At 63.1% G+C, this 14,061-nt stretch overlaps 1 protein-coding gene across 1 annotated transcript; it reads right to left on the bottom strand.

Moving 5' to 3' along the window:
• Nucleotides 1-250: 250 nt before the first annotated feature.
• Nucleotides 251-10,423, bottom strand: PMEL (premelanosome protein). The gene is made up of 12 exons (XM_024111734.3): nucleotides 10,269-10,423; nucleotides 7,108-7,233; nucleotides 6,312-6,458; nucleotides 5,234-5,374; nucleotides 4,454-4,615; nucleotides 3,467-3,868; nucleotides 2,890-3,384; nucleotides 2,382-2,489; nucleotides 1,813-1,906; nucleotides 1,318-1,520; nucleotides 1,036-1,123; nucleotides 251-591 (listed from the first exon to the last, which is right to left on the bottom strand). The coding sequence occupies exons 1-12, from the start codon at nucleotides 10,330-10,332 to the stop codon at nucleotides 432-434; spliced, it is 2,190 nt and encodes a 729-aa protein (XP_023967502.2). The 5' UTR covers nucleotides 10,333-10,423; the 3' UTR covers nucleotides 251-431.
• Nucleotides 10,424-14,061: the final 3,638 nt, after the last annotated feature.

Consider the following 14,061-nt stretch of genomic DNA (forward strand, 5'->3'; position numbering starts at 1 on the left):
CTGGGTTCCTACTCCCAGTTCTGGGGAGCGGGGGGCCTGGGTTCCATTCCAGTCCCTGTGGGCACCTCCCTACCCCCTGCTGGAGGAGGGCGCTAAGCATGACCTATAGTGGGGGGGGGGGGCCAGCTGACTCCACAGTGGGGGTGCTGGGTCCTGAATCTCTCCCTCCCACCCGCCCGGCTACCCTGCCCCAGTATTCACCCAGCACCTTCCCTGGCAGGGACAGAACCAGGCCGACACGGGCGGGAGTCTGAGTGTTTAATAGCTGGTAAGGACACAGGCACCTGAAAACCACCACCCCCCTTCCCACCGTGCTGTGGGGGCAGGGAGCAGTGCGGCTGTGGGGCATCCCAGCCCCCACCCCGAATGGCAGGAGGAGGGGCCGGGCCGGGGCGCTCTGGGGCCGGGTCCTTCGGGGGGCGTCGCCGGCTCTACACCACGTTGCCGCTCAGCAGAGGACTGCTCTCGCCGGTGGGTGCGGTGCCGAAGGCCTGGCGCAGGAAGAGCCGCAGGGCGGCGCGGTCGGGCAGCCACGCCCAGGGCAGAGGTCTGTGGGCGGGGCCGGCGGGCAGGGGTCTGTACTTCACACGCCTGTCAAGGGACAAAGGGGGGGGGGTCATACCTGGCCAGTTGAGGCTCAGGGCTGCCCCCCACTCCCATAAAAACCCCACCACATGGGGGCTGGCTCCACAGAGGGCAGCCCACAAAGCGGGGACCTGGGTTAGCCCCAATTCTGCCACTGATGCACCGTGCCTCAGTTTCCCCCTCCAGAACTGGGAGCTCATCCCCCTCCCTTTGTGCAGTGGGGAAGCTCTTTGGGGCAGGAGGTGGGGCTGGGCCTGGCCCAAGGGGGCCCTGATCATGGCCAGGGGATGCTGGGCAGTGCCCAGCCCCCGAGGGGGCCTTCATCTGAGCTGGGCATCTGGGTGCTGCTGGCCGGTAAAGCCCGGCTGGGCTGGGGGGTGGCCCTGTTTGGTGCCCCGGCTCTGGGAGCAGCGGGACCCGGCGTACGAAGCGGGCAGGGGCGGGGCTCACCTGTAGGCGTAGGACACGGCGCCGAGGGCCACGGCCACCAGCATGAGCCCCACGATGAGTGTGATCCTGGGTGTGGCGGGATCGGCACCTGCAGGGCACAGACACGGGGAGCGGTGAGGTGGGGCCGGGGCCGGCTCAGCGCCCGGCAGAATGGGGTCAGCCAGCCCCTGTTACCCCCGGGGCATCTCAGAGCTGGCTGGGCCCCAAACTCCCCAGCACCCTGTGTAGCCGTGAGGGGGTCGTGCCCCCCCCCCGGCTCCACCCCGCAAATCCAGGCCCTACCTCGGACGCTGACTTGGGTGCTGGCGACGGCCAGGCTGGCGGGGTTGGCCAGCGAGACGTTGAGGCAGTAGAGGCCGCTCTGGTTGAAGGCCTGGCGCAGCAGGAGCTGGCAGGCGGGCGCGGGCGGCACGGGGCTGCAGACGCGCTGCTGGGGCGTGAGGCACGTGGGGTCCAAGACGGTGGTGCAGACCTCGTCCGGCAGGCTGGGGGGGGAGGGGGCAGGTAGGTCACGGCCATGGGGGGAGGGGCGCGGGTGGGGGGCACCTGCAGGAGGCAGGATGGGCCAGGGGCCCCTGGGAGCCGGGCTCCAGCAGGTGGGGGGGGCACAATGCTGGGGGTGGCTTGGCCCGGGGGATCTCCCCCAGCCCGATTTTGAGGTGCTGCTGCAGGGTGGGGCCGGGGTCCAGGCCCCAGGGTGAGGGAGGGTTGGTGCATGAAGCCACCCTGCCTGTCCCGAATGCTTTCCCCCCCCCCCCCCCCGCCAGTGCCCCCTACCTCCCCTGGCAGGTCACAGTGAGTTCCACGGCGTTCTCGCCCGCCGCCGGGGCCAGCGGCACCACCTGGACGATCTCCACGCTCTCGATTCCCTCTGCAACGGGAGGGCATTAGAGGGGGCATGGCTGGGCCCTGCCCCGATACCCACCCCTGCCCAGCCACAGCCACCCGGGAACCTGCCGCTCCCCTGGAAACAGCCTGCCCCCTCTAGCTCCCCCCGCAGAAAGTGTCCAGTAGGGGGGCAGGGGGCCGCCCCAGAGCCTAGTGCCCATCGCTCTGCTCCAGATATAGGGGGTGGCGTGGGAACGACTGGGGGGGCCCTGCATTGTGCCCCATTCCCAAGCACATGGGGGGGCAGGGCAGCCCCCCAGTCAGGATGAATCTCGATCTAGGCCCTAGTGCATACTGACCCCCAGGGACTATGGAGCCCCCAGGTTTCACCAGTGCCCCCTGCCCTGAGTGCACCCAGGCTGGGACGGCCCCTCCCACGCCCAGAGCTGTGTGGCTTGCCACTGCCCTGTGGCTGGTGCCCTCCATTGCTCGGGGCCAGGGGCCGCGCCCCGACTCACGCACGATCTCCAGCTCCGTCGAGAAGGTGCCGTATCGGTACAGGAGGCAGTCGGCGGGTGCCTGCCGCTTGGCCAGCACGAGAGCCTCGGGTGCGGCAGGCTCTACGTCTGCCGAGAGAGACGAGACAGAGAAAGGAGACTCCCCCGGCCAGGCCCTGCCCACCCAGCGAGCCCCCTGGGTCACAGCCACCTCCCTGCGGGATGCCTGACGTTGTCCTGGCTCCGGTCCCTGGCAGCTGGGTCTGGGCCCATGTTGCCCCCCCACCCAGGCAGAGCCGCTGCCCTCCACACCCTGGGCACCCGCAGCGCTCGGAACCAGGCCCCGTATCCGGCTGAGCCGAGCCGGCCCGGGCCGGACGCTGACCAGCCTCAATCCCCAGGCAGCCCGGGCAAGGACCTGCCTCCCACAGGCTGAGATCGGGCCCAAGCTGGACCCCTGAAATCATCAGGGAAGGGGGGCTCTTTTGGGTCAGCCCCGTGGGACCCCCCATACCAGGCGTGCACCCACCTGCTACTCCCAAGTTAGTGTTGGCCACGGTTCCTGCCACACTGGCCAGCGGGTTGGCCACGGAGGACGCGGGCACTGGTGGAGAGGTGCCCGGCGGGTTGGCCACGGAGGACGCGGGCGCTGGTGGAGAGGTGCCCAGCGGGTTGGCCACGGAGGACGCGGGCACTGGTGGAGAGGTGCCCGGCGGGTTGGCCACGGAGGACGTGGGCTCTGGTGGCGAGGTGCCCGGCAGGTCCCCAGCGGCAGAGACAGAGGCAGGGAGCGGCGGATCCGCAGAAGCCACGGCCAGGTCTGAGGCGACGACGGTGACCACGGACCCGGGTGCCACGGTGGGCACGGTGCCGGTTTCCAAGGCGGGGGTGGGAGCTACGGTACTGGCGGCGGCCGGGGTCACAGCACTGGGGAGGGTGGCACCTGTGCCGGGCTCCGCGGGGCTGGCAGGGACGGAGGCCGGGCCTGCCGTGGGTGTCGCTGGCTCGGCCGTGGCGGTGGGTACTGCGGGCAGAGAGAGCAAGAGCTGCAGCCGGTTCCAGACTGGCACCTGCAGCCCAGCCCCAGGGACACGTCCGCCACTTACCCACGCTGGGCGCCGGGCCCGGGGTCTGCGTGGCACCCCCACTGGGCGCCAGGCTGGCTGGAGCTGAGGCGGAGGTGGGCTGCGCCGGGGAGGCCGTGGTGGGGTCCACGACCGGCGCTGGCGAGGTGCTGCTGCAGGCCACGGGGATGGCAGCCTGGAGCACCACGCGGGGCTGGACGGGGCCGGCCTCCAGGTAGGTGTGGGTGACGGTGCTGGCGCGGGAGATGAGGGTCCCGCTCTGGTCCCCGAAGTCCCAGGAGTAGGAGATGTCAGCGGTCTGCAGGTAGTGGCTGGGGTCGTGCAGCCGGACGCTGAAGGCCACGGCCCGGTTCCGGACGAAGCGCCGGTCGCCCCCGTCCACGTCTAGCACCTGGGCGATGTCCACGGCGAAGGGCACCTGGTCTGGGGAGGGGGGGCAGGGAGACTCCAGACCTTTGTGATAGGGGCCTGCCCCCATGGACCCCGGGCCCCCCTGCCCCCTGGAGCCCCACAGACCCTGGCCCCCCCTGCCCCCACAGACCCTGGGGTCTCCTGCCCCCACAGGCCCAGGGCCCCCCTTGCCCCTGGAGCCCCAGAGACCCTGGGCCCCCCTGCCCTCTGGGGCCTCACAGACCCCGGGCCCCCCTGCCCCCTGGAGCCCCACAGACCCTGGGGTCCCCCCTGCCCCCACAGACTCAGGACCCCCTGCCACCACGGGCCCGGGGCCCCCCAGAGACCCACAGACCCATGGCTCCGCCCCCCTGCCCTGGGACCTGCTCCATGCCCCAACCACCCTCCCCCCGACCTGCCCGGGGAGCTGCTCTGTGGCAGGGGGTGAGCAGGGCCGCCCGCCCGCCCGCTCCGGAGCGAGGCCGTGGGCAGGGGCTGGGGCAGGGAGGTGGAGGAGGAAGGGGAGCCCGTGCTGTACAAACGGAGCCCGTGGTGATGAGGGTGACCCCCCCACCCAGCACCCCCCAGTCGGTCGCCCCCTGCCCTGCCCAGCCTCACCCGTGATGCTGAACTGGGACGTGGCCCGGCCCATGGGGATGAACTTCTGGCGCCCGCGGTAGTGATAGACCTGCACGTCCATGGCATAGGAGCCCAGGGGCACGCCGGCCGTCTCCACCGTCAGCAGCGAGGAGGGGCCGTCTACCACCTGCCAGTACTGCCCTGTGGGGAGGGAAGGGAAGGGTGCAGCCGGAGGGAGCAGGGGGGCAGAGCTCGGGGGCACGTGCACCCAGACTCCAGTTCTGACTGGAGAGGGTCCTGCAGCGTGGCCTGCGGGGGCTAGTGGTTAGAGCAGGGGGCTGGGAGCCAGGACTCCTGGGTTCTTTCCCAGCTCTGGGAGGAGAGGGAGGAGTCTTGGTTACAGCGGGGGCTGGGGGGTTACCAGGAGCCAGGACTCCTGGGTTGTATTCCCAGCTCTGCCAGGGAGTGCAACTGGGTCTCGCCCGTGCCTCAGTTTCCCCATCTGGCCTAACGATAGGAAACGCTGGGAGAAGTAATTGGATAACGTTTGTTCGGGGCTTTGAAGAGTAGAAGACGGTGAGGGTTATTGGGGGCGCTGGGGGCCAGCCTCAGGCTAGCGTTCCCCATGGGGCACCAGGAGCCAACCCCACCTGTGGGGCACCAAGGGCCAGCTCTGTCCATGGGGCAGAGCCTTCTGCCATGGCCCTGCCTTCTGTGGGGCTCCCAGTGCCAGGCGCTCTGAGGGGCCTGCAGGGTGGACGGGGGGCACGGGAGGGGCCGGGCGGTGGGCGTGGGCTGGGGCAGGGAGCCGCCTCTCACCCCAGGTCCGCCAGACGTAGACGAACTTGCTGCGCTTGCCCCGGGCGCTGCGGGGGAAGGGTTGCCCGTCGGGGAAGACGCCACCAGGGCCCTCGCCCAGCTCCTCTGGGAAGACAGCGTCGCCCTGTCTCACCCGGGTACCTGCAGGAGGGAAGGGGGCCGTTAGTTCTATCCTGGCTCGGGGTGGGGATCCCGGACTCCTGGGTTCTATCCTGACTCTGGGAGGGGGCGTCTCTGCTTCCCCCTGGGGTACCCCAGGGGTACCACCCACCTTCTGGGGATGAACAACCAATCAAAGGTGCAGCAGGCGCCCCTCCCCCGCCCTTCAGCTCCCAAAGCCCGTCACACGGGGGGGGGGGGGCCTGGTCTGATGGGGCGTGAGGGGGGGCGTGAGGGGCTGGGGGGCAGGTTGATCTGGAGGTTGGGGGCAGAGTTAATCAGGGGCAGATCCTGAGTGGAGCTGGGGGGGGGGGGCACTGGGGGCAGCTGCCATTGGCCGGATCCGGTGGCGCTGAGTGGGGGAGAAACATCTGGACCCCAGCCTGGGAGCCCCTTAGCTCTGGCCCCCACTGCCACTAGCAGCACTTCCGCCCCCCAGCACCAGCTGCCCCTCAGCCTCGGGGCCACTGTCAGCTGGGTCAACCGCAGGAGCAGGGAAATCGGGGGTGTCAGCACATCCTGGCACCGGCCGCACCCGGGGGTGGAGGTCCAGCCCCCCCAAGAGGGTCCTTTCAAATCCGGGTGACAAATGCGGGCGGCTTTCAAGGCAGCTCCCTAGAGAAATACCAGATTCCCCCCCACACACCCTATAGAAATCCTAGATCCACTGCCACCCCCATATAGAAATATTGTGCACACAGCTCCCCCCTGGAAATACTAGGTACCCCCCCCCCCAGCAATACTCTCCGCCCCACATCCTGCTGAAATACTCCATATTCCCCTGTCCCACCTCAGAAATAGGTGGGTTAAAGCCACGGCCCCTCCCCAGCTCCAGACAGGCCCATTGCTCCAGGGGCGAACCCAGCCCCCAGAGCGGGCACTGTGCTGGGAGGGGCGCGTAAGGGGGTGGGGGGCTCACCGTTCACGGTGCAGTTCTGGCTCCACACGACCCGGCCGTCGGGAAGCACCGTCTGGGTGCCGGGAAAGCGCAGGGCGATGGCGAAGGTGGCCCTGGCGCCCGTCATGGTGGGGGCGTCGTTGCTGATGTCAAAGGTCACGGTGCCACCTGGGAGGGAGAGGGGCAGCCAGCCAGCTGGTGGGGCGCAGATCGGGGGAGGGGTGCAGATCTCCCAAGTCCCCACCGTGTTTCCAGCTTGTCACAGGGTGAATCCTTCATCCCTAAACCCACAGCTCTGCCGGTGCCCCTTACTCCCGACCCGCAGCCCCTGCTAGCCCAGCCCTGCCCCACCCCCCCGCTCTGCCAGTGCCCCTCAACCCGACCCGCAGCCCCTGCAAGCCCAGTCCTGCCCACCCCCCCACTCTGCCAGTGCCCCTCAACCCAACCCGCAGCCCCTGCAAGCCCAGCCCTGCCCACCCCCCCACTCTGCCGGTGCCCCTCAACCCGACCCGCAGCCCCTGCTAGCCCAGCCCTGCCCACCCCCCCCACTCTGCCAGCGCCCCTCAACCCGACCCGCAGCCCCTGCTAGCCCAGCCCTGGGCTCTCCCCAGCCCTGCCAGTGCCCCTCAGTCCCGACCCGCAGCCCCCTGCTAGCCCAGTCCTGGGCTCCCCCCAGCTCTGCCAGTGCCCCTCACTCCTGACCCGCAGCTCCCTGCTAGCCCAGCCCTGCCCCCACCCCCAGGTCTGCCGGTGCCCCTCACTCCCGACCCGTAGCCCCCAGTGGCACAGCGTTGGGCTCAGAGGGGCCACCCCCTACCTCTCCAGCAGTTCTGCTGCCGGGGGTCGCCCTCCTGCCAGCGGGGGTACAGCTGGGAGTTCCAGGACCCCTCGACCGAGGGCAGTCGGTTCCGTCGATCGCTCCCCTGGCCTCTGCTGCCGGCCCCTGGAGAGAAACGGGATCCGAGCTAGAGCTGGGATCGGGGGAATAGACCCTGGCCTCGACCCCCCGCCAGGGTGTGCAAAGACCCGTCCCTCGCCAGGGCGGATCAGGCTAGAACAGAGCTCGAATGTTCCCCAGAGGCTGGAGTGGAGGGCTTGGGGTGGGGGCTGGAACCCAGGACTCCTGGGTTCTGTGCTGAGCTCTGGGAGGGGAGAGGTGTCTCTGGGTTGGAGCAGGGTGGGGAGGGGGCAGGTTAGTCAGGACTCCTGGGTTCTGTGCCCAGCTCGTGTGTGGAATAGGAACAAGGTGCTTTGCGATCCATGGTGGGAAGGCTGCAGGGGGGCAGGGCGGATAATTCCCCATGAGGAGGACGGTGGGAGATTCGCTGCCCCAAAGCACTGGGCGTGCAGGGCCCCCGGCCCCCTGGGCACCACATGTCTCCTGGCATCCCGGCTCACGGGCAAGGGGATTCTAGCCGAGGCACCTCCAGGCCCCAGCCGACACGCTCAGCCCTGTGGGCTCCAGGCCCCGCTCCATCACCGCATCAGCTGGTAGTCGGCTGCGCCCAGCCTGGCCACGGCCCTCCCACAGCCTGGAGCCCCGGCTGGCTGCGTGGGGAGCATGTGACGGATCTTCCACCCAGCACTCGGGGCTCCAGGCAAAACCCATCACATGGGCCTCTAAATCCTCCGCCGAGCCCTTGCATGTGACTCTCAGCTGAGTCCCTGGTGCAGGACGCTCCAGCCAGTGCGGGGTTAATGCCCCCCCCCTTGCACCACCGCTCAGCGGGAGGGGGGAAGTCCCAATCACCCCTGGCCCAGGCAGCCTCCCTGGGTGGGATAGGGGGATGGAGAGCTCGCTGGGGCAGGAGCGTGCCCTTCTGTATCGCACTTGGATAGTGTGACCCACTGGGGGTGAAGGGAGGGGGGGTCTAGTGGTTGGAGCAGGGGTGGGGCTGGTAGTCAGGACTCCTGGTTTCTCTGCCTGGCTCTGTGAGAGGAGTGGGGGAAAATGGGTTAGAACAGGGGGCCTGGACTCCGGGGGTCTAGTCCCAGCTCTGGGCTGACTCATTGTATGACTTGCAGCATGTCCCCGTCTCCCTTTGTGCCTCAGTTTCCCCAGCTGTAAGCTGCGGGGAATGCCAGTGATCCTGTTGTGGGGCTCAGCGCCTGGCAGTGAAGCGCTTTGGGACGCTTGGGCAGGGAGGGGAGACTTCCCAGGGAAATGGTCTGACTTTCAACGGCCCCCCCCCACCCCTGCGCCCAGCAGACATAGGGCCGGACAGGCATGCACCCCCCCTGCAGTGTCGCTCCACTGGGAAGTGAGGGTTTCAGGGGGGCTCCCCACTGCAGACAGGCCCTAGGGGAGACCAACAAGGGCTAAGGGTGGAGAATCAAGTGCATCCCGAACCTGCCCCCTTAGGGGATTCCCCCCTGCAAGCCCCTTGGCCAGGTGTCCAGACTCCGATGGCCTAGGAGAGGCCTCCCCCTGCTACGGGTGCACTGTCAGTTCTCAGCACAGGGCGGGGGGGTCTCGGAGGAGGCAGCAGTGTCAGCTGGGGGGGACTGCAGGGGGGCAGCTGCCTGGCTGCAGGGGCCAGTAGGTAGGTGGGGGGAAGGGTCCTGGCAGCAGTATGTTGGGGCTGGGGGCGTGGGGACGTCCCTGCGCCTGGCACAGCGCAAGGAGCTGTACGGATATTACCCAGAAGCCGCTGCCCCGTCTCCTCCCCGTCCGCCCCGGGGGAGCAGAGACCAGGCCCCCAGGCTCCCTCCTCGGTACGGGGACGGGGCTGAGCGCGGTGGGTTCCCCCACTGGGTCCCCCTCCCCGATTCAGCCCCATTCCAGTCCTTGCCAGACGCCGGGCCCAGCGCGGGGGATTAGCAGGGGCTCTGAGCCAGCTCCCCACGTGGTTCGGCTTTACCGCTGGCTCTCCCGGACCCTGGTCATCCAGCAAGAGGCTTCCCAGCAGGGCAGGGCCGCATCCCTGCTCCAGCCACGCTGGGACGAGGAGGGTTAAACCCACCGGAGCACTCGGCAGCACCAGCTTGGAACCGGGCCAGAGGGCGCCTGGGCCGGAGGGTGCCCAGCCCGTCTCCCTCCGCAGCCGCTCGGGGGCAGCTGACAGAGGGTGCGAGGCTGGCGCTGCCCTGGGCCGCTCCCTGCCCTGCTCCCCAGGCCGGCCTGGCACAGACAAGCTTTGAGGCGGGGGGCTCGGGGCGTAGGCAGACCAGGCAGTGGGGTGGGCTATGGTGTGAGTTGTGGGTGAGGGGCAAGGGAGGCCCTAAATATTCCTGTTTGGGGTCCCCAGGGGCCTAGCACCGTCTCTGCTCTCCCCCTCAGCCCGCGGGAGCTGGCCCAGCCGTGAGAGTCTGTCTGTCTCCTCTGCAGGGGGAAAACCCTCTGGACGCCTAAAGGGGGCACATTAGATCTGGAATTGCTACGGGGGGGGTGGTGTTATAGGGGATATTCCTGTTCTGCCCCCACACGCACACATGCTCCTTGGCAACTTTATAGTCGTTTGGCTGCTTCCCACCCACCCCTTCCCAACGGGACTTTAAGGTCCCTTCACATTTTAGCATCACTGCATCCAAAAGCACCTCCCCCCCCCCGAGAAACGTGCTCCCCCCTGCAGGGATGGAGCTGGCGGCTGGGTCAGTTAATTAAGCTACATTAACCCAACGGGGCTCTTCGCTGCCCCTATTTGCATACCAGACACACACACCCCTCCCCCAGACCTGTCAGCTGGGACCATCCTCCCCACTAGCAATCTGGGGAGGGGAAAGGGGGTGTCACTACGTTTGGGACTTGCGATCGAGGCCATGGCCGGTAAATGCCCCCATTGGCCCCCAGGGTAAGATCCTACAGAGACTCGGGGGCGGGGGTTTTACCGGTACCAGCCCCAGCGTTCTGGAGTCAGGAACGAGACGTGACCGGGATCGATCCTGCATTGGCCGGGGGTGGGTCAGCTGAGACCCTACAGATCCTGCCACCCCCGCTCCAGGCCCTTTGCTGCCCCCGAGGACCGGGACCCTACTCACTGTGTTGAGCTGCAGCCACAGCCAGAAGGGCCCAGGCAGCCACCAAGTACCAGCTCGTCCGCATCTCCCAGCCCGTCCTTTGCACCCGCCTGCGCGCTCCTGGACCCCTCGACAGCCGAGAGGCAAAGCATCCCAGCCGCCCTGTATAAGAAGGCATCCTCATTTGCATAGCCCCACCCCCTTCCTGGCACAACCTCAGGCAAATCTCACCCCCCCCCCAGCAGTGGGGCGGGTGGGTGAGAACCAGTCACAAGTTGGTGTTTCTAGCACAATGGGGCCTCACTAGTTTTGCCTCCCAGACAGAGCCTGGAATTTCGCGGGGAGAAGGACAGACACGGGTTTCCGCTCTGAGAAGAAAGCGTCTCTAATGATCACAGAACTACAGGAGGCCGGGAAGAGTAACCCGTGATGCAACTTCACTACAGGGTCTTGGGGTGACATGACAAGTCACCCCAACGCTGAGCAAGGCAGACTCCACTTCGCTCGGGGCAGCCGGCTGCTTCTGTTCCCCCTCTCCCCGATACAGGAGCGAGGAGACGGGCAGCACCTTGAAAACTGACCAACGGAAACGTAAAACACACACACACACCGAAGTAGCAGGTGGAACTCACTGCTACAGGATACTTGCCTTCCAGCGGTAGGTCCTATAACACTAGTGACTTAGTCCTGGCCGACAGACAGAGCTTTAAGGTGTGATTTAAAGCCAGTCTAATAAAACCGGTGCAACTTTATCTGTGGACACTCTTAGAAAATGGCTTTAAACCCAGCTCGTAGTGGTTTAGTGTGTGTCTGTGCTTGTAGGTGGAAGCTAAATCAATAGACCCAGTTGTCAATCGCTAGACGAGGGTGCATACGGGGTGGGGGGTGGGTGTCACTAAATCCATTCTCAAACCAATTGACGTTAAACCAGCGCGACTTCTGAGTGCAGAGCGTTCAGTTAGCTTGTGAACGTAAAGGAAAGTCACGTCTGATCACCCCGGTCCATGGGGAGAGCTCTAGGCAAAGAGAGGGAAACCAGAACTGGCAGTTAGCAGAACAAGGGCAGGTAATTTGAGGGACCCCAATTTACTAATTCGGTTCAGAACTGACCCCGAATAGAACTATTGCTATGACTCGTTATACTGCAGTTACAATGTCACTTTGCGTGGCAATAAACCTTCCCCTGGCCCGGTTTGCACCCAACCATCACAGCCTGGGGAGAGCCGGAAACTGACTGGCCTGTTTTCCACCCACACAGAGCAGCAGCAGCAGGGAGCTGGGGGTGGCTAACGGCCCCAAAGGAGGAGTTTGGGACTAGGAGTGGAATCAAGCTGCTGTGGGATTTTCAGTGGGTCCCTGAAGTGAGGCACAGGAGAGAGCTGCATCTGGGGGACTGGGCAGCGGTGCTGTAGCCCAGGTGTCGAATAGAATCATAGACTAGCAGGGTGGGAAGGGACCTCAGGAGGTATCTAGTCCAACCCCCTGCTCAAAGCAGGGCCAATCCCCAACTAAATCATCCCAGCCAGGGCTTTGTCAAGCCGGGACTTAAACACCTCTAAGGAAGTTGTCTGTGCAGGAAGCTGTGGTCTGCTCCGATCTCCATTCAAGGGAACAGGAACTTTGTACCTGTTGTAAGCAAACAAGTCACACTACAGAAATACCTGACGGCATCACCCATGTCTGCTCCAGACAGGAAACTGACCCGGAAGGCCCCAAAATCCACTCAGCAAAAGGGGCATCAGTACAAATGTCAAATCCTGTTCTGAACCCTGGTACGCTCTCGGCCTTGGCAAGACCTTGTAGCAGTGAGTTCCGCACGTTAACGGTGTGCTGTGCAAAAGGCATTAGTAATACAGGGGAGGGAATTTTTTGAAATGTATCATTTTTAATCCATCTGTGTCCCTTTAATAAAAGGAACAGATTGGGAGGGATAATTCACAGCAGTTATTGAGTCTGACCTAGATGGTCAGAAGTCCTTAGAAGCTGAACACCCATTGATTTTAATGGGAGTTATGTGTCTAAATACCTTTGCAGATCTGAGCCCATGTGTTCAGGGTATTATCCTGCTAAGAAAACAATTACTGTGTAACTCCTCCCCCAAACACCAGACATATCAGCAAAATCCTGTTTAATAAACCCATGGCCCACGGTTTCTCTGTGACAGACTGTATTCCTACGTTCACCACTTTTACAAGACTGTGATAAATTTTGTACAAAGTATGCCTTATGGGGTAGCATTTGAAAACTCATAATTCGCTGATCATTATTGTCTTAGTAAAATTGGTGTGGCAACATTGTATGTGAAGTTATAAGCTTCTAGTGTATAATTTCACTAAAGCATATTTCAAATCTGGGGAAGCAGCCCAAACAAGTTCCTCAGAGACAAAAAGGCAAATTGATGACTCAGCCAGGTGTCAACAAAATCAACTGGACTATCACCTGATTAAGCAGTCGTTCTTTGGCAGGAAGAAGGATGTGAGCAAGAAATTTACATCTTGGCAAAAGACCAGACTTGCTGTCACCTGAACCCCAGTTGGAGATGATTCTCAAAGAGGAGGAAAAGATATAAAAATGAGGAACAGAGGCCCCAAATCACCTCTCTCCCCATATCTCTATTCTTGGCTTCAATGACATTTGAAAGACAAAGGAAGCATCAGTGACCTGGGGAGGGGTCCTGGCTGTGAGCATCTGGTGAGAGAAATCCATTTGCTTTAAGTTCACGTCGCTCGTTACGTTAGGTATTAGTTGCATTTTACCTTTTATTTCTTTGTAACCAATACTGACTTGTATGCCTCATTCCTTGTAATCACTTAAAATCTACTTTTCTGTAGTTAATAAACGTGTTCTATTGTTTATCTAAGTCAGTGTGTTTGGACTGAAGTGTTTGGAACCTCCATTTAAGATAACAGGGTGTGTGTGTAGCATTTTCTTTTCATGTTATGATGGACTGTCTATGTGTTTGTGCTGCACGGAAGGAGAGAGCTGGGCAGTACAAGACGCACATTTCTGGGGACAAGTCTGGGACTGGCAGTTTGCTGCTGTCACTCCGTAATATAATCCAGGAGTAGCGGACTAGAAGCACTCCTATATTCAGCTGGGAGTGTTTCTCCATGCTAGAGGCTGTGTGAACGGACCAGGAGTGGTTGTTCTCACAGCGAAGCAGCGTAAAAGCACTCCAGATTCTAAAGTTGAGGGGACACAGCTGTCCATCAGTCAGATTGTACCGTGGGGAATGTCACAGCCCCCTTCGCAGAACGACATAATGTTTAATATTTGGAAGAACTCAGGTCAGATTCCATTAGCTCATTGGTCACTTATTCGTGTAGCAGAGATCTGGTTTGGCCAGATGCAAAGAGAATGGATTTTGTTTATTCTAAGCAGCAGCCGGCTTGTGGGTGGAGTAGGGTCTAGTGGTTAGAGCACAGGCTTTTGCATCAGGACTCCTAGGTTCTATTCCCACCTCTGAGAGCGAGGTCTCATGGTTAGAGCAGATGGCCTGTCAGTCAAAACCCAGTTTTACCACTGTGCGACAGGAGGCAAATCGCTTCTCTTCTGCGCCTCAGTCTTTCCACCTTAAAATGGGTCTATTTATGATGTGCCTTGCAGTAGTGCCCAGGGTGCAGTCATGGACGGTTGCGCTAGGTGTGGTACATACCCACTGCAGAAAAACCAGCCTGTCCCTGGAGAGCTTACATCTACCTCTTAGGAAGCTGATGAAGCTCAAGTCATGAATATTGGGAAAGTATTTCGAGATCTTCAGAGACGAGCCTCAGGAAAGCCCAAAGCAGAATGAGTTTTTATCTGCACGAACGTA

Source organism: Chrysemys picta, chromosome 22, assembly GCF_011386835.1.
Source record: "Chrysemys picta bellii isolate R12L10 chromosome 22, ASM1138683v2, whole genome shotgun sequence".
In the NCBI taxonomy this organism is placed as follows: Eukaryota; Metazoa; Chordata; order Testudines; family Emydidae; genus Chrysemys; species Chrysemys picta.